This window comes from Hemicordylus capensis, chromosome 3, assembly GCF_027244095.1.
Source record: "Hemicordylus capensis ecotype Gifberg chromosome 3, rHemCap1.1.pri, whole genome shotgun sequence".
NCBI lineage: Eukaryota > Metazoa > Chordata > Lepidosauria > Squamata > Cordylidae > Hemicordylus > Hemicordylus capensis.
In genome coordinates, this window is record NC_069659.1 from 69136169 (window position 1) to 69157075 (window position 20907).

The following is a 20907-nucleotide window of genomic DNA, read 5'->3' on the forward strand; positions in this document are numbered from 1 at the left end:
AAAGTCTGTCAGTACAATTAAAAAAAATAACTTTAAGCCTGTTTCACATGTCAGGACTCAATTGCTGTATTCAATGTAAGTATCTTCTTCATAACCTCTGTGCAGAAATATATTTTCATAAAGGAGTTCTTCTCAACTGCATGCACACATCTCAATATCTGGTAAGTTAGAGGCCAGGCATATGCAAGCTGAAAAGTAGGTATGTGCATGAACTGTGATTCAAATCGTGGTTTGAGCACATTTGGGGGAATTCGAAGGGGGACTTTAAGAAAAAGGACAGCCGGTCCTTACCTGCTCTTTGACTTCCCATTCAGCTTACTGCTGGAGCAGCACACATCCCAATAACACCTTGTGCAGCATCAGTATGCACATGGTTTCTGCGCATGCATGGGCAACGTTTGTGTGGTCAGCAGGGTGTTGCTGACCAGGCGGCTTGTGTTGTCTGGTGTGCTGAGAGCCTTCCTTCCCATCTGCCCCAGAAGAGGGTAGCTCTGTGTTTTACCCAACATCTTTATGCTGGTTAAAGATTGAAATAAAGACTTACCTTACCCACATTGCCACCACGTGGGTAGGCACAATATGTTATAGTTTGCATATGATTGTAGAAATGATTGTATCGCTGTATGGTTAACAAAGTGGTTCCTCCCCCACAAACACTATTTCTTTGACTCAATTCAGAGTACACGAGTAGTACACAAGATAAAGATAAACTTACATGCCATTAATGCAAAGGAGAGAGATGCTACTACATTTCTTGTATTTACACAAAGTACAGATGTTTCAGTCACTGCAATTGGATGGTACCCCAGATTTCCTGATGATTCATTTTTAAGAACATCCCTGCTGGATGAGGCCCAAGGCCCATCTAGTCCAGCATCCTGTTTCACACAGTGGCTCACCAGATGCCGCTGGAAGCCACAGGCAAGAGTTGAGGGCATGCCCTCCCTCCTGCTGTTACTCCCCTGCAACTGGTACTTAGAAGCATCCTGCCTTTGAGGCTGGAGGTGGCCTATAGCCCTCTGACTAGCAGCCAATGATAGACCTCTCTTCCATGAAGTTATCCAAACCCCTCTTGAAGCTATCCAGGTTGTAGCGTGTCCCCACATCTTGTGGCAGAGAATTCCACAAGTTGATTACACATTGTGTGAAAAAGTACTTCCATTTGTTAGTCCTAAATTTCCTGGCAATCAATTTCATGAGATGACCCCAGGTTCTAGTGTTATGTGAGAGGGAGAAGAATTTCTCTCTATCCACGTTCTCCACACTATGCATGATTTTATAGACCTCTGTCGTGTCTCCCCGCTGTCGTCTTTTTTAAAACTAAAAAGCCCCAGGTGTTATAGCCTTGCCTCATAAAAAAAGTGCTCTAGGCCCTGATCATCTTGGTTGCCCATTTCTGCACCTTTTCCAGTTCTACCATGTCCTTTTTTAGATGTGTTGATCAGAATTGTACACAGTACTCCAGGTGTGTGCTGCATGGCCACCTTTGGCTGCTGAGTTGGGGTTGGTGCTGGCGGGGGCTGCTGGGCAGCTGTCATGGCTCTGTACCTCCCATTGGGGATGTTGCAAATGGGATCATCAATGGGCTGGGTGCCCAGCAGTAGCTATATGGGTGGCCATGCCTCCTTGTAGCTACCTGTGCAGCTGCATCTGGGGACTATACCCTTTCCTAGACTTCTCCAGGGGCTGCAGGTGAACAGGGCTGTCTATGCCCCATTGCCAGTACCTCTGTGCCCTTGGCCAGGGCCACTGAGCTGCAGCCATACAGAGGGTGGTGGGCAAGGGTAGTGGGAAGGGTCATCTGATTGGCCAAGGGGAAAGTGGGGTCCTTTCATTGGATATGAGGCAGAGGAGGGTCCTTTGGTCAGGCAAGAGGAAGAAACATTTCACCAAATATACCAGATTTACTACCTTAAAATATATCAAATGGGCTACCCAGTTTCATCATTGGTATTATTTATAGTTAGTCCTGGTTCAGATAATTGCTCACATCTAGGTTTAATGTGGGTTATCAACATTAGCATGGTTGTATTAAACCATGATAAGGTGGCTTATGGCTTGAGATTAATCTGAGATTTCTGCTTTAGCACAGGTTCACACAATCATGCTAAAGTTGGTAACTCACATTAAATCTAGATTCTAACTACTGTGTGAACCAGGCCTTAGTAGATATTTCTCTTATCCCCTAGACAATGCTGAGATTTACTGATACTTTTTTGATCAATCAGTATCCTAAGATATCTTTTATTCCCAAATATATACCTCTTTAGGAAGGTTTTGGTGATATATAAAAACGTTTTCATTACAGGACAAATTTTCTTTCTGTCATCTATTATGATTTTATTTTTTGGCCTTTTCATGTGCTGTTTTTTAAAATATATATGAATCTTTTGGGTCTGATTTTTTTTGTTTGTTTCATTTACATTGTCATTTTGGGTGCCTTTAGTAGGAAGTCTACTAAACAGTTTTAAAATAAATAACCTTACATGTACTTTTCAAATATATGTTATTTCAGTGCATCCAGTTACATAAGCCCTCTTCAGAAGCAAAAGAGGGCAGCTGTGCTCACACTTACAAGGTGTAAATCTGGGAAGATGTCCCAATGCCCCACAGTAACTCCCTCCCTCATACCTGACGAACACGCTTAGGGCACTGTTTGAAGGGGGCACAATTGTATGTGTGTTCAATGGAAATTCCATAAGGTGCAAACTTGATCAATCTATATATTACATAATGTTAATAATTTGTTTTCATAACCGTTTTATGCTGTTGTTTTTATTGTTTTATAGATTTTAATCTGTGTCAACATTTTTATATTGGGTTAGACTGTTGACTTATTTTTTTAATTGTTATTTATATTTTTATTTTTATTGTATTTTTTTTCTTTGTTGTGCTTGTCATAGACCGTAATACATTTTGAACTGAACTGAACATTTTAATATTGTGTTAAATTTTGTACACCACCTAGAGGTGTACATATCAGGTGGTATAAAATATGATAGATAGATAGACAGATAGATAGATAGATAGATGAGCAACAAACCAACCAACAAATGAATAATTGTCAAGGAAATGCCAAGCCAATATCAAAATTTAAAGTAAGGGATAATATTGCTTATTTTGGCACTATAAAATGATAATCTGACAAATTTTAATAATTGATCTAAATTGTAAAAAACAAAACAAAACCCTAAACAGATGAAAAGAGACCCAGTAGGATCAAACTGCCAGTGTGGTGAAAATAAAAAGCACAGCAGTCAAAAGAAGCTTTCAAATTTAAAAGAGATCTGTTGGGTACCACTAGGGGGAAAATGAGGTGCCAGTGGCTTTATTGTTATTATTTAAAGATCAGCTGGAAGGTGGTACTAAAAGCAAAGTTTCTATCTTTACAAAAATTGACAGGCACAGCTGAAAGGAAAGCCATATAAATCTAACTTGAGTAAAACCACTCAGTGTACAGTGTGATATGCAATCTGCTGAATGGTGAATGGAAACATGTAGAAATAATAATGATTATTAGAGGAAACACATGAAGAGAAAAGATATCTGCTAAATGAAAAGGTTTTAAACTTATAATATTCTCAGCAGCAATAAAAGAAGCATGGAATAACCAATAGGAGGCTATATAGATAAACAGATATAGAATACTGATAGCAGTATAAAATTATGGAGTATATTTACCATCAGTCAGAATCACTGAGAGTAAATCGGATTGTACCAGGGAGATTTTTTTCACACAGAGACTGAAAAAATTAATACCGAGTCTAAGAATTAACTTCTTATTTTTCTTAGCCTAGTTGCAAGACATTTTAAAAATCATGCTATTAATTAGAATTAAAATTAGAAATAGGAACAGAAATGATTGCTATTAGTTATTGTTATCTTTTTCTCTCTTGTTTTCTGCATGAATGTGAGTAAGGTATATAATGTGCCACTCTTCTTATTATAGGATAGCTTCCTACAACACACAGAAAGCTAAACTCTGGTTCCCAAAGTTTGCTAGCCAAGCTGATTTCTGGTGAGGGAAGGCAATATGTCAGCATTGATTCATGTCATCCCAGCCCACCAATGTCAGCATATGCAGCCCAACTAACAGTTCCAGACTTGACATCTGCCATCAACTTCAAATTTTGATTACAGATGTTGGTTCATCCACTGAAAGTTGGGCGTAATATGCAGACATTGGTGGGTTCAGAAAACACAGCCAATGTTAGCATATTCCTTCTTCACAACCAGAAGCCAGGCTCACTGCCAAGCTCCAGGAGCTGGAAGTTCAGCTTCTGGTTTGTTTTGTGAAGCTGCACTTATTCTCACAGACTGAGATATAATGACTGGCCCAAATGCAGCCAGTGATTATCATGACAGACTGGAACATGTGTCATCCCAGTCCTAGCCCGACACTGACTTTCTGCACTACTGAAACTGCAACAACAACAACTATCATCATCATCATCATCACCACTACCACCACCACCACCATCTATCTATCAAATTCTCTAAGGTGTACCTGTCACTAATGCGTGGCAGCTCTCACGAGAGTTCGTGAGCAGAAGCACCTGATTGGGCAGTGGGGATTCCATATGCAGAAAGGGAAGAGGAGCCCGTGAGAGCAGAAACACCATAGTGATTACGCAGTGGGGATTCCATATGCAGATAGGGAGGAGGAGCCTGTGGCACTGTGGTGATTGGGTAGTGGGATTCCATATGCAGATAGGGAGGAGGGCCTGTAATGGTTAAGGTCAGTTGAAATGCAACTGTAAGATGTTCTTGATTGTAAAGAAGAGGAATCTATCTAGATAATAGTGGGCAGGAGTCTGTGAAGAGAGGGGTCATGAGGGAAGAAACAGCCCCTTCAAGCTGCTGTTGTGTTAATTAGATGAGGAAACAAGATGAACAAGATCTGTTAACTCAGGAAGGGAGAGGGGGGTTGAATGGAGGAGTAGGAAGAGAAAGGGGAAGAGCAAGTGGAGGAGAGAGAAAGAGAGAAAAGGAAGAGTGGGAGGGAAAGAAGGAAGGGTGAGGGATGGTTCTGAGCCTGTCTGCGGCCTGAGGGGAATGAGTGACTATGGTGGCAGCGAGAGCAAGGAAGGGCCCAGTAAACCACTGTTGCTGTTTGGGGCTACCGAGGCCATTGGCGGAGGCAGGCAGGCAGGCAAGGGGCTGGCACGGGCCTGTAAGCAGCTTGAGGGGAATGAGCGGCCATGGCGGTGGTAGCAGCAAGGAAGGGACCGGTCAATCGCTGTTGCTGCTGCTGCTGCTGTGGGGAGGAGCAGGAGTAGGGCTTGGGTGAGGAGGTCTCTGGGAATAGGGGCCTGCAACTTGGCTAATAGGCACCAGCAATACTGCAGCCATGACCAAGAGGGGTGAGGGGGTGGAGTAAAGGGATGGAGGAGTGACCAAGGAGATGGGAGCAATGGGATGGATGAGGAGGAGCAGGAGTGTGGCTCAGTTGAGGGTAGAGATATTTCTGAGGTGATGGGGCTGTGAGTGAGGGGGGTTCTAGGTTGAGGGGAGCAATCAAGTACTAGTATGCAGATGCTCTGTGCGGGTTAAGCTAGTTGTTGTTGTTGCTATTCTATTTATATACAGTCTACCAGAAATTATTGACTAGATTTGGTACTTTAACTATTGGGCCCTTTCTAAGGGTCTAGGATAACTAAAGAAAAATTAAAGATAGTGTTGTGGTATTCATGCTGTCCCAAGTAGTGTGGCCTTCTGTGGTTGATGTGTTGTAATTTTATTGATGCTTAAGGTGTCAAGATGCTGTTCAAGTTCTTTTGGTACTGCACCAAGGGCACCAACAACTATTGGTACCACTAATGTTGTTGTTGTTGCTGTTGTTATTTTACATATCCTGTGCTGTCACTAGACCTGCAGTTCTGCAACAGAGGTGTACATATTACAACAGACTCAGAACCTGTTGTATTTTATCATGACAGGTAACTTTTTTCCTTTGCCTGTGAACATGAGTTCCCCAATTATTTCCAATTAGTTATTTATTTTTGTTAATTTATAGTTCGATTTCTATATTGCTTGTCATTAAAATAATCCCAAAGTGGTTTACAATATAATTAAAACAATGCACAATTAAAATACATATTAAAAGTACATATATTAAATGTAAAAAGTAAATGTTCTCTAAGTCCAAACATTTATCCTTTAGGTTACTTTATTTTTAATCAGTCCTTCAATACAGCAGGTAGAGAATCTATTTGGGTCTGCAATCATATAACCAGATACGAAGATGTCTTTCAGAACAAAAAATGTTTAAGTTATAATCTAATGACTCAAAGAATAAATGAGGAGATCGTGGACTGGTTCCAGTATACCAGATTAAGAAGTTACGTAGACAAAAAAATTAGTAACAGACGATTGAGAACTGAATACACAGTTTTTGAAAGTTTGTTTAAAACTGCTACATCAACTAAAGGAACATTGTTAAGCTTTATCAAATGCGATTAGACCATGAAATACAACATAGTGAAGATATTCACAGACGCACCGAAAACCAGGCTAAGGAAGCCCAGCCCAGTTTTCAGTACAGGTTTGTATGGCCAGGATTGGGCCCAATCCCAACAGCGCCTTGGCGGCAAACCCGCCTAGGCAGCTACCCTCCAGAATGAGGTTAGGAGAGTGAGTGCCAGTATTTTCAACACATTTTTAACGTGACCACACCACTCGGGACAGACTAAAAATGATTTTGGGGGCCCCTGGGGGTATGGAGACCCTGGACTTTGGCCCAGATGTCCAGGAGTAAGACCGCCTCTGGCTATATGGGGAATGTGAGGCATAGAGCAAGCTTTTCCCCACACATGAATGCATTTATCCAGCTATCAGTTTTTCATTAAGACTAGCACCACAATAGCGTGAAAGAAGAATGTGCTCCTGTTGCTCCACAGACATTATCATTATGCCGTGAATAAAATAATATGTAGCATTTTCATAACTAAGATAACATTTTCCACAGAGATCTACAAAACAGGGAAATTCAGGTTCTGTGTGTCACTTATAGTTCTGTTTGTGCTGATTATAAAATAACTGAAAAGCATCAAGAGCAAGGAGCATTTTAAAATTTAGACTTCTTAAGAGCATTATGAAAAATCCAGTATCTCCCTCCTTCTGAGGCATAGGAATAGCTGGTAAAAAAAAAAGCAGGCCAATATGTTTCTGAGAAATTAAGAATTTAGGAGATGCCTCAGATTTTTTTCTGACTCAATACTCTTTATTGATTCACAGCTACTTACATAGGTCTTTTCAAGATTTTTTAAAAATGTTATTTTATAGGAGATATTATTGAAGCTGTAACTACAGCCTTTTTCTGTGCAGCTCCTATATTCTCTTATGAGATTTTTAATCTACTGCTGTGTCTCGGTGATAAAAATGCAATAGGGTTGCCCCGTGATTTTCTAGAAAACAGTTTGGCAGTGAATTCATAGCTACAAGATAGTATATTCAGAAATATTCTGCAGCCTGACATCATTCAGACATGTGGAGCTGTGCAGTTCGGGTTTCTGTCATGAGCAAACATTCTCATTTCAGGTGTTAAACAACTGTGTGATCACTGAAAGTATCTTGTCCATTCAGGCTCAGGGAAGTTCTGAACTCATCTGTTCCATTTCTATTGCAATATCATGAAATATTGCTTTTGATCTCAGAAATAAAAAGAAATTATGCCGTCTACCCAAGAGAGCCAACCTGGAAAAGTTCTCCAATCAAACTCTGAGAGCTGTGCTATCCTCCTTATGTAAATACCAAATATAAACTTTGTTTTAATCCAAGATCAACCTCAATAGCCTAACTCAGGAAAACTTCCCTAATCCTGTCACTTCCTTTGATACTGCTCATTGATGCTGTCATGCTCAAGTTTAAGAAGTTTCCCTGATACTTCTACTGTGTGCTAGAATTAAGAATAGGAAAGAATTCAGCAGGAATTATTCTTATGGATGAGCAAACACCATCACACTTATAAATAATCTGGAGTAAACAACAGATGAATTTTGTTGTGAGTTTCTGGAAAAGCACAATTTTAAGAATGGGTTTGGATTACCATGCACCCAAGCCCTGGAGGCAGAAGATCCTGCTACAGCCTTTGTGCCATGAATAGGAATATTCTCACAACTACCAGCACCACAACTCCATCCATACACCTCATTACTTTATAAAGAAGAGGGAATGACTAGGAATTCTAGAGGCATTTGTAGGGGAAGAATGGCAGTCCAGTCCCCAAATAGCAGAGCAAAACCAGTTGGGGGATAATTCAGCCAAGCAAGAGGTCTGGAGACAGTTCTTTAAGCTGTTCTTTTAAGAACAACAAGGATTTACTTAGAAGTTACAAAAGGATGTGAAAAAACCTGCTGCATCATTTCAGCTGTAGTTCATGGCGAAAAACAAACAGCCATCTCTGGAGAGACAAAATGGAGACTAAGAACCAAGTGGGAATGAGTCCATTACTTTTATTCATGCCCTTAAACCCCGCCCAGTGGTCACTATGAGACATTACAGCTGAGAGCTGATGCTGCCAGGGTCCTAGCTCCAACAGCTTTTAATGACTATTTCTGGCAGTGAGGACACTGAAAGTATTCTTACAGGCAGAAGAAATCCGAGAAAGCAGATGTACTGTCAGTAAACAGATATACATGTTGCACCAAACAAATAAGGGCCAAACTAGGTAATGCACCTATAGTATTCTTGGGGCATCAAGTCTGATTGTTTTAAAATTGAAATAGAGGCCATGCAGGGCACCAACTGGATTTGGAAGCCCGTCTTTTACCCTTTGCCCTTTCTGCAACCCAATTCAGAAATAGCAGCCACTGGGAGAGTTGATCCATATTGGGACTCCTACAGGGGCAAAGGGGCAAAGACTCCTGCCCCCAAGTTGTATTCCTGATCTAGACTGGGGCACTACAAAGCTGCTATTTACATTTGAAACACACACACACACACACACACACACACACACACACACACACTCAGGCCCCAATCATGTAACAGAAACTCATTTGGCCCTCATTCCACCTACCAGAAGTGAGTAGTTTGTTTCTGTTTAAAAGCTTGATTCTATGGGCCAGTTCACATGGAACCACATTCAAAGCCTGGTTCTTGCACAACATCCCCAAACCTCAGGAGTGTACACTTTCCTGCTGCCTGCTTGTCTCCCAGGAATTCTACTTTTGATTTAGAATAGAAACAAACTAAGATCAGTTGTGACAACCAAACTGAATGATCTTGGTTTAAATAAACTAAGATACAAGATGTACAGCATATATTGGGTTCATATTTTGGTTTAGTTTTAGTAAGCTGCTTAGAATAAACCAACATCAGTCAGTTCTGACATCATGGCCAAACTTCCTAGAAGGCTTCAATGCCAAGGGGAGTGCATGTACCCAAGGCTCATGGACATAGTGTGGAACCAGGCTTTATCCATGGTTCCATGTGACATCTGAACTAACCCTAAGGCTGCATTTGCATGTAACATGAGACCAGTTTTGCAAAGCTCATGCCAAATACAGGCAACCACAGTTAAAGCCAAAAACGGACCCACCGTTCCCCTCCCCAATCTCCATTTTGTCACTTTGGTTCTCTCAAAGTTTTGTGGCTTCCACTTCTGGTTTGGTGGTGTGAGCATTATTCCAGAATTCTGGCACTACTCTTAGCCTTCTTTCAAACTGGAGTTGAGGGAGGAAGCTCCTCCCTCACTCTGGCTGATACTGGCTGTGCAGGCTGTTCTTCATGAAAGAAATTTATATACATTTAGGGTTTTTAACACCAATTATAATTAAAAGTTGTAATATTATTCTATATAAAAGTCACTAAATCAACAGGAAAGCAACTTGCTAAACTGCCCTGGATGAGAATAGCAAGATGTACTGAAGGTAATCAGTGGGTAGAGTTAGAGGCTACTCTAAATTGTCACAATATGAACAAAAATTAGCATGCACTTCCTGATCCCATGTTGCAAGCTTGCTTATAACAAATATAAGAAAGATTACCACCTCACTGTCTTAAATATAAGACAGATTATATCACTATCACTTAAGCTAAACAAAAGAAAACCCAAAACCTAATATTCTGATGTCATCATCAGGGATATGCATGGAACAGTATTTACATTCTGTTCCGAGCTTGAAATGGAACACAAATCCCCTTGTTCCAATGGAACAAGCTCAGGTTGTGAATGTTCTAAGCTAGGGGCGGGGAGGCGGGAGGTGCGTTTAAAAATCATTACCTCGCTACCCACAAGCAGCAGTGCCCCACCCCGCATCTCACGCTGAGGCCCCCCCAACTAGCAAATGGCTGCTGCAAGTGTGCAAAGAGCACTGTAGATGGGGCAGTCTTGTCGTGAGATGCTGGTTGGGGTGCCACTGCTCACAGGGGCTGGCAGATACAAGCAGTGATCAGGTAATGATTGCTAAAGGTACCTCCCGCCATCCCTTGATGCAAACCCTGGCGCCACTTGGAACACTCAAAATGTTCCAACTTAGAACAGGGTTGTTCCATTCCTATCTTGAAATAGGCCCTTCATTTGAAGTGTGTTCTGTTTCAAATTCAGAAGACTCAAAACAGCCCATTTCAAGTCTAAACATTCCAAGCTTGGAACGTTCTGCACATCCCTGTTACCATCATAGCTCTCAGTTGGTTTGCTATGTTTACAACAACCCATATTTCAAAAATTTTCCCCTCTAGAAAATTACTGTGGAAAGTCCGGCTTAATCTTCACACTTAGATAACTGGCATGAATTAGCGAGTCACAGAAGGTACTCTAAAGAGCCAGCATATCTGAGAAATGCAGGCAGCTATGGTATCGTTTTCTTTCAATCTGCCTCATTAAATGATTGAAGGCCATGCCTTGTTTACTAGATGTTCTAGCAATTATTAGCAAGTAGGGCGTGTTCATACCTTTTTTTGGCACAAATAGAAAATAAATGGAGCCAACTAGAGAGTCCCCCTCCCTCGAATCTTTCCAAAACTAGCATGAAGTACAATTGAGTGATATGTATGTATTCCATCTTTTAAAACTACACTCATCACCCATGCAGCATTCAACAGTGTGTACATGGAGGGTTTTAGCAGCAGTGGAGGTATCTCCACTTTGCAGCCATCTTCTGGTGTCCATCAATTTTTTCATGATGTCATGGACATAGCATCATTCGGGGACACACTGGGCAGGGCGGGGCAACATCTTACAGGGGCTTTTTTGGTGACAGCCATCATGTTATTTTCCCTCAGTGCTCAGGCCAACACTGCACTTGGGAGACTATGTGTAAATAAAATGGTGGCTATCAACAACATTTATATACTGCTTTTCAACAAATGTTTCCAAAGCAGTTTACATAGAGAAATAACAAATAAATTAATTAATAAAGATGGATCCTTGTCCCCAAAAGGCTCACAATCTAAAAAGAAATGTAAGATAGACACCACCAACAGTCACTGGAGGTCAGGCGCGGCTGGTGAACTCTCCTCTGGGGGGTGGGCGGCGGTGGCTTCTTTAAGGCAAACGGAGCCGGTGCTCTGTGCAACCTAGCAGCCCCCGTGGCGGGGAATTGCCTCCGCCACTCACCTGGCCGCTGGCGGGGGCTTGGCTCCGCGGGAACGAAGTGAGTGGCTTTAACTGTGGTTGCCTGTATTTGGCATGAGCTTAGCAAAACTGTTCTCATGTTACATGCAAATGCAGTCTTAGGGTTAGTTGCCTGTATTTGGCATGAGAATAAAGAATAAATAAATCAGGATTGTGATAAGACAGAGTGAGACTGTTCTCATGAGCAGCAAAGACTGGGCTAGGGCAGCTAAGTCTGGGTTTGGCTGCTTGTAATAAATGGCAGGAGCCGATCGGCTGCTGGCAGCGCCTTGGTAGCACACATGCCTGGGGAGCCCACCTCTTAAATGAGGTTAAGGGAGTGAGCACTCCGGTAACCACACTTACTTGATTGTGTGCCAGTGCTGGCTGCTTGCAGTCAGTGCTGAAGCTCTGATAGGCACCTGCCCATCGCTGAGGGGATCCTGACAATGCACCATGCACTTTTGTGGTGCATTGTGGGCTTTCTGGGGGCCAGGATGCATCATCCATCCATGCACAGCACTAGCACAGCTCCACTTCTCTGTGTTTGGTGGTGGTGGTGGGGACCCAGACATTCTTATTATTCCCTGCAACCCAGCAAGGGTACCCTCCTTCTCTTTCTCTCCTGCACTGGGCCTCCGTGGTGCAAGGGGCAGTGACGGAGTGACTGGGTGCATGATCTGCACACCCAGCACCAAGAGCATGACTGTCTGTGGGAGATGTAAGCTTTCCATGGCTTCCTCCCCACCTGCCTGGCCACCCTCACACTTGATTGTAAGCAAGGCACCTTTGGATCAAAGACAAGGATTGTTACAAGTATTTTAATGGAAAGTACATGACTTCTGTTACAGAAGAGGTCAGATGCATAAAAAGGGATCAGATGACATGAAAGTGATAAGTCACCCTCCAAAACTAATTACAAACACTATTTAACATGTGTAGTTCACTGAAGGTTCTAACTCACTCCTTTGACAGTTTGTTTTCACTTGGCCTTTGTTTTCACTTGGCCTTCCCCAGTTTCCCTTCAAACAGAATGTACTGAAAATCTTGAATTAAACAGCTTTATCATGAGAAAGGCCACAGTGGATAGTGTGGCACATGGTTTTTTGAGCTCATAAAGCAGGGGGAAATCCAAAAAGTCATTACATTGTGGGAATATTCCAATCAGTTTAATTCATGCTACTAAGTTATTTTTTAAAACAAAACAAAAAAAGATTTAGTCATTTTCTGCTTTTAAAGAAAATCTGATAATTTTCCAGTTGCATCAATATTAATAGGAAAAGCTTGTAAACATACACAAGTACAAGCAGTCTTCAGCCAATATTTTTCCTGGCCTATTACAGCGTGCACAGTTCCTAATTAGTAGACCATGTGAGAAACTCTCTCTGTCTTCATTAGGAATGTGCACGGAATCGTTTGGCGCTCCATTCTAGGAGTGGTAAACCGGTTCCATGGTTTGAGCTGGTCCGGAGGACAGAGGGTTTCCTTGACGGGGCGGTGGGGGGGGTGCTGCCTACCTGCCAGGTCCTGCCCCACCACTTTCCCCCCACTGGCGATCTTGTAAAAAGCAGATGTGCAGGACTGCAGTGTCCCTCCCTGAGCCCCAGCCAGCATTGCAATGGAAGTGGCCAACATACGTGTGCCACTTCCGTTGCAATGCTGACTGGGGCGCAGAGAGGGACGCTGTAGTCTCACATGCCCACTTTTTATGAAAGTGCCAGCAGGGGAAAAGTGGTGGGGTGGGGGCTTGGCGGTAGGCAGCACCTCACCTGCCCCTTAAGGGAACATCCCTGCCCTCCTGGTGCCATGCACATCCCTCGTCTTCATCCCTTTTCTCTCTTCACTCTGTCATCACCTTTATATTTGTTTTTCCATACTTCATTTCTCATATTTCATCTTTTAAAATCAAGGAGAGGGGTACAGCTGCTCCTGGACCAGTGGCTAAGGCGTTGAAGTGAAGGAAGGTACTAACTACCATGAATGTTTCTTATTCCTTTCCCCAAGCCCACCTGTCTGTTTTCTGCAAAACCACAGAGGAAGCCTGCTCAGCATACCACTTTCCTGGCTTGTATGAAAGGCCTGTAAGGCTTTGCAACTTTCTGCCCATGCCTGGAGATGTTACAGAACATGTCCCTGTTGTTGGAGATGAACTTCCAGTGCATCGACCTTTTGCACCAACTGTCCTAATGACCACTAGGGGCATTGGGAGTAGAGACAGTGAGTAAGGGTCTCCCTATCTGTCCCTACTCTATGACCCCTGAACTGACTCTGCAGCACTTCCTGTGCTGAGTCACAATCCTTCCTTTCCTCCTAGAGAGCAGATGGAAACATCTCTCTCTCTCTCTCTCTCTCTCTCTCTCTCTCTCTCTCTCTCTCTCTCTCTCTCTCCTTACCTATCCATTATGTAGTCCTTTAGATTAGAGATGGGTCTTTCCTATCTAAGTGTATTTAACCAATAAATGTTTAGTGTTTAGTCATACAAGGATCTCCATGTGTTTTCTCTAAATAGCTGCAATATCCAAAGCATCCTCTGCTACCTACTCTGTAACTGGAGTGTGTGCTCATTCCTTAGTGCTCTGCTGTTTTACCTATTGTGGGTAAAAATCAATAACCTCTAACACCTGTAGCCAGCATCCATCTATGCACAGCTCTATCACAGCTCCACCTCTCTGTGTTTGGAAAAACAAACACTCTCCCTATTCTCTGCAACCCAGCAAAGGTACCTTCCCCATCTCTTTCTCCTACACTGCCTGTCTAAAATGTTATCTCCAGAAGCATTCTCAAATGTGCGTTTAAATGTGGGAGAGGGGTATCCTAGAGTAAATCTTAGCCAACCCCACCCCCAAGATACGAAAAGTATTTTTATCCCAGACATAAATTGTACTAAGCTCCAATACACAGGGAAAAGCATGAATCATATATGAAGTGCTCTCTGATATATTGCATGGATTCGGGATAAATCTGGCCAATAGGTGAACGTACATATTCCCTCCTGGTGGTGAAGCAAAGTAAAGTCACCATCTGGGAAAGCTTCTACAGAACTTTCTCATTCCATCTCTCTCTAGCTATCTTTCCCCACAGCCTGGAAAAGTTGTTGGCAAGATTTCACCATAAAAAGTGCATATTATAATATTCTCCTTTTTCTTTCCTGGGAATTATGGTGTTTGCTAGAGCTTCTGTATTAGGTACATGCTTTTCTTTACAATTTTACTAGCTTTCTTTTTTTCCTCATTATTATGCACTGTGTCATTTTTATGCGGATGATACCCAGATGTATTTATTTGATTTTTTAAAAATAATAAGCATTCAACAAACAGTGCAGCCTTGTCTGATTGATGTTAAAAAGTGAACAGCTGAGAAACTGCAAGATAATACAAATAAGATAGATACCAATGAACTGAGCTCTTTTGGCAATCTAATTATTCTAGCATGGCAGCAAACTCCTATGAAGAGAATAAAGTTCTATTTTCTGAGCTGGGATTTGACATTCAGAAATTCACAGGAACTTTGAGTTATTTTCAGAGAAAAATATAGTAACTTAAGTAGCTCAATGCAAAAAAAAAGGGGGGGGGACACCAAATCCTCTGCATGCAAAAAATAAAATCTGCATAGTTAATTGCAATCACAGTGGCATGAGTGCTGCAAAGCCATGCAGTGCAAATCATTAAGAATGAAAGTGGAAACTCACCTTTAGCTTTGCTCTTTGTAGCGGCCACTGGAACCAAGGTAAAGAGTGCAAGAGGAGAAGAGAACAAATATCAATTAGTCAGAAGCTCTGACTGAATAAAAATATAGAGAATGTTTGATTTGAGCCTAACCGAAGCCAAATATCTGACATATTTGGTATTGGCTGGTATGTTTTCCCCCAACTATAACCTGCCAAGTCAAACTATAAAGATATAGATAATTGCTTGTGGATGCCTGTGTTGCTGGAAAACAACACAAGTTTACCATATCAACTACATAGTTTGCCAAGAACAAGTAGATTCTAGTTGCTTCAGATTAGTAAATAATGAGCAGGTAATTAGTATAGCTATATAAAAATTTAAACCAATGGTATATTGATAAATTTTGAGAGAACGTTCTAGTATTATTATTTAGATTGTTTATGAACTCCTCTCACACACAAATAACACACTATACTATTTTATTCCTCAAACCATGGGATTATAAGAGTGTAGAAGACATCAGAAGAATCTATCTTACTTCTTGGTGCCTAAGATGGTCTAAGAACTTTACAAAAACTTAAAGCCATATGTCCCCCTAAAGCACACAGCACTGGGGATAAGAGCTGAAGAAGTTAAAAGAACATGTAAAACTTGTATAATTAACTAGGAAACCAATAATTTTTGCCAGCATAAATAATTTTTGGTACCATAAAGCACCTGCAATATTTCTGTACCATTTGCATCACCAACTGAACGTTAATTCCTTATAGGTTATATACCAACTGCCTTCTGATTTTGACAGCCACCAACATAAACTAACCACTACCAAGGAAACACAAGGCAGCCTAACAGCTAATATGTAGCTTATATAATATCCTGTAGATCTAGCAGGAAGCATGGCCAGTAAAAATCCTCACTGTTATTCTCTATTTTGTGCATAGTCTCAGCAGGAAAAAAGAGGACAAATCACAGTGCCTTATTATAATGTTACCTTTTTATGGTTATAGATTTTTATGCAATATCCTTTGGTAAGAAATTCTAACAGCTCAATTCATTTAAATACAGCCAACTTTTTGCAATGTCAAATACTTCCCATGTTTCTTTATTTATTTCATGTGTAGACTGCGCAATCCAAGGCAGTTCAGGGTGGTTCACAATTATAATTAAAACAATAAAAATTAAATTCTAACATAAAATGTATTAAAAACAATTTAATACTGTTAAAAGCTGAGCTAAAGAAATGAGTCTTAATGAGTCTCTCAAATACATCTAAAGATGATAAAACTTGTATTTCCATTAGAATGCATGTTTCACATCCTAGGACAGCTACTCAGGGGCCTGACCCCATCGTAGTCAGATGAACTGGTGGCATCTGGAGATGGACCTCTCCTGATCATCATAAAGAGTGGTGGAGATCTTGCAAGGAGGAGGAGGAGAAGGAGGAGGGTACTCAGACCTAAGCCATCCATGCTTTACAGACAATAACCAGCATTTTATATTTTGCCTGGAAACTTATTGGCAGTCATTGCAAGATTTAAAAGCAGGCAAAATAAAGCCAGTGTGGTGTAGTGGTTAGAGTGCTGGACTTGGACCAGGGAGACCCGAGTTCAAATCCCCATTCAGCCATGATACTAGCTGGGTGACTCTGGGACAGTCACTTCTCTCTCAGCCTAACCTACTTCACAGGGTTGTTGTGAGGAGAAACTTGAGTGTGTAGTACACTGCTCTGGGCTCCTTGGAGGAGGAGTGGGATAAAAAATGTAAATAATAATAATAACAACAACAACAACAACAACAACAACAACAATAATAATAATACCAGGGGATAGCAGAATAGAAGAAAAAGAAATAGAAAAAATCACAAAATACAAAGATCTACAAATTGAAATTGAAAGGCTGTGGCAGAAAAGGACCAAAATAATCCCAGTGGTCATTGGCGCCCTGGGTGCAGTCCCAAAAGACCTTGAAGAGCACCTCAACACCATAGGGGCCACAGAAATCACCATCAGCCAATTACAAAAAGCAACTTTACTGGGAACAGCCTATATTCTGCGATGATATCTATAATAACAGCAACAACATTGATATTAAAATTCAGCCATCCCAGGTCCTTGGGAAGGACTCGATGTTTGGATACAACAAACCAGTCAATAACACCTGTCTGACTGTGTAAATAAATAAATAACAATATGGTCCCTCTGCGTTACCCATAATATGTTTTCTCTGGGTTACCCATAGACTAATCTGGCTGCCATATTTTGCATTGAAGTTTCCAGACTACATACAAAGGCAGCCCTATGGAGTGTGCATTACACTAGTCAAGCCTGAAGGTTACCAGCTGAGGCATCACTGAGTTATTCTCTTCAAGGAGCAGATAGAGCTGCCATATCAGCCAAGCTGATATAAATAGTAATAAATACATAACTTTAGTAAGTTCTGTATTTAGCAAGTTCTGTGTCTCTCTCCTCTTTCCTTCCTGCAAATCTGTCTCCTGATGGCACAGACCCCAATGCCTGTTTCATTAGTCTTCTTTTGCTCTCTGCATCTTCCATTAACATCTCATCCATTCCAGTCTATATACAAGCACTCACTCTACCTCAACAAAAGCATATAAGAAAACTGCAGTCAGTAAAAAACTATATGGTCACTAAGCCTATGATAAGGTAAGGTAAGGTAAAGTGTGCCATCAAGTTGGTGTCGACTCCTGGCAATCACAGAACCCTGTGGTTTTCTTTGGTAGAATACAGCAGGGGTTTACCATTGCCATCTCCCACGCAATATGAGATGATGCCTTTCAGCATTATCCTAAATCGCTGCTGCCCGATATAGTGTTTCTCATAGTCTGGGACACATACCAGTAGGGATTTAAACCAGCAACCGCTGGCTTGCTAATCAAGTCATTTTCCCGCTGCACCATTAAGTAGTATCTTCCCCTTACTTGTTATTTTGCAGTGCAGAGGATAAGGATGGGGTCTTATAGACCAAGATAAAGCATACTTGAATAGAAATCAAATGTCAAGCAAGCACAATATGTGAGGAGTACAATATGTTTCATCATCATCATCATCATCATCATCATCATCATCATCATCATCTTTATTTGTTAGCCGCCCCATAACAAAAACTGTCCTGTTTATTGTTTATTATTATTTAGAGCATGTACTAGGGCTGTGCACTGAGTCAGAACAATAATTGTATCTGATTCAATACAGCACCTATCAGCAGCATTTTGCATCATAAAGCCAAAACTGCTAATATTGGCACCATTCAGTAAAATATTGTCCAGATTCTTTCAGGCTGTATCAAAGTGCATCAGAGGACTAGATGGCTGTTTTCATGCTTTTCTTAGTTAGGGTCCCAAAGTGTTTCTCTTTGAACCTGGTGATACAGCATATATGGAGAACACTGAAGTGGGAAGGAGAGAAATTATGTGATTGACTTATCTAGCTGAACATTGCTTCAATGCCTCTTTAAGTTTGCAGCTGCTCAAAGCTAGCTCCAACTGGTTCATCAGCTTCTCTGTATTCCCTTCCAATCAGTGTTTGCAAGGACTTGTACACACAGCAGGCATTACCACGAGTTTACTGGGAGGCTTTACAGGAAGCTCAAATGTCCTAAAAAATGAATGCAAATAGTGGATTTTTTTACTCTGGATATAAATTAGGCTACACTCTAACACACAGTGAAAAACCCGAATTGTGTGTGAACTGCTTCCCGATAACACGCAGGGACTTCGAGGTAAATCTGGCCAATATGTGAACTCACACTCTCCATTCCAGAGGAGATGCAAGTTAAAAGTCCCATGTGAAAAACCTCCAGGTTGTCTGCTGCGGCTGCTACTTCTCCTCCACCAATGCCCTGTATGCCAATCTTTGGGCCAGATCATTTTTTTTCTGAAAGGAGAATTGGTTGCTACAGTGCACTGGTTCTGTTAACTTGATCTGCACTTTAGCATAATTGCTGTACACTCTGCCTGCCTGTGTCCATTCTCATGCCTATGCTCTGCCAACAGTGTCTGCCTGGATATGCACAGTAGAAGCAGAACATAGGAACTGGTGTAGGAGTAACACTTAATGACATCAGGGTTTTGTGAATTGTAGCACGTGTGGGAAACACAGTCTAAAACAAGATAGGACATATATTAGATTTGGAACACAAAAACAATGCCAGTATCTAAAAGCATAGGGATAAGAAAGACTGCAGATACTACTTGATTTGATCTGGTTAAAAGGCTTGCCAGTCCAACTATAATTCCCTCCATATTCACTCTAAACAAGAATTAGTGTCATCTCTGCCAAATGTAAATATCATGTTCAATACTTGTAAATGTTGGAATTGATGGGCTGGTCAAACGTCAATTCAACAGTAAAAGTTCACAGAGCAAACAAATTAGATGGGAAATGGTGATTAAAATATGTTTTTGCTGTAGGACTTATGGACTTTCATCATTGATCTCCCCATACAATGTATAAATAGTGAAACATTTTCCTCTTTAAAATATTTAGAAACTCATCTGCAAAGTTAACAATAGTAACTCTAATTTCCACTTCTGACTAGTGCTTGGGACTGTATTGCTCACTTATTATTACTGTTCCAGTGGACAGTGGTGTTATGATACACTGTTTAATTAATTTCTACATGGTATCTTTCAATGGTTTTGTGTTTTTCTACATCATGAAATAGTAAAGGTCAGATTGAATTAGTCAAAAGTGTATATTTATTTGTGAATGACTGGCACACCTCATTTTCACCGTTCACTTGGCTGTGTACCTCAAATAACAACAGATATCAAGATATATTACAAACAGTTGTTTCTATGTGCAAAGATCCATATGTAGAACAGCTGAAAAAGGTCAAGAGAAGAGATCAATAGTGTTGTTGGGGGTTTTTTTTTGTAGTCCTACTGCTTGACCCCTTCCAGTCATAACAGGTCACTAGCACCCATTTTGTGGCTGCGTAAAAATATTATGAAGATTGAAGACTGGCCATTGAAGATTGGCCATTCTACATGTTATGATGTTTACAACTAGGAAATATATTTAATATATAACTATTACAGAACTGCAACGTGTGTGTAAATGGGTGATAAGATTTAATTATCAGTAAATCTTGATAAGCTTCATAAGCCTCTGTTTCTAACTATTTCTGTACCTTAGTACTGATAAATGACTTCTAAAACTTATTGGGCTTTTTCACAACTACTACAGAGTACCTAATGATGTGGATTTTTCTAAAATGACCCAATATACCTCCTCAATACAAAATACTCCAGATGATAAAATACTAGAAATATGAGACACTAGTATATCCTTGGGCTAGGGATCTGCCAAAACCCAATTCGGATATCCAAATTGTGGGCACATCCCTTTAAAAATGAGGGGCTACAGCTGCTTTAAAACAGAGGGGAGCAGGACCATACCTGCTGCTCCTCAAATGGCTGCCATGACCCCATTGCTTCTCCCAGCAATGCCCACGTTGTCCCCAGCTGCCCCTGCGCAACGCCAGCCTGCACATGGCTTCTGTGCATGCAGAGGTAGATAGGTCCTTCTCCATGGAACCAGAATAGCTTGCTAATTTTTTAAAACCAATTTTTCTATTTTCACCAGATGATTGCTCTGTTACTTAGAAAACATGAAGGACACAAGGTAACTGAGCTAAAGATTTGACAAATGAACTAATTGT

General features: G+C 41.1%; 1 protein-coding gene across 7 annotated transcripts in view; it reads right to left on the reverse strand.

Moving 5' to 3' along the window:
• The window catches only part of CADM2 (cell adhesion molecule 2), a 717808-nt gene that overhangs the window by 290155 nt on the left and 406746 nt on the right, over nt 1-20907 (reverse strand). For 5 of the 7 annotated variants that reach the window (XM_053306333.1, XM_053306332.1, XM_053306335.1 and 2 more), the window contains one exon: nt 15246-15272. The exons of the other annotated variants lie outside the window; for them this stretch is intronic. In XM_053306333.1, coding sequence (XP_053162308.1) covers nt 15246-15272 — 27 coding nt within the window. The remainder of the gene's footprint in view (nt 1-15245; nt 15273-20907) is intronic. 7 annotated transcript variants of the gene reach the window in all.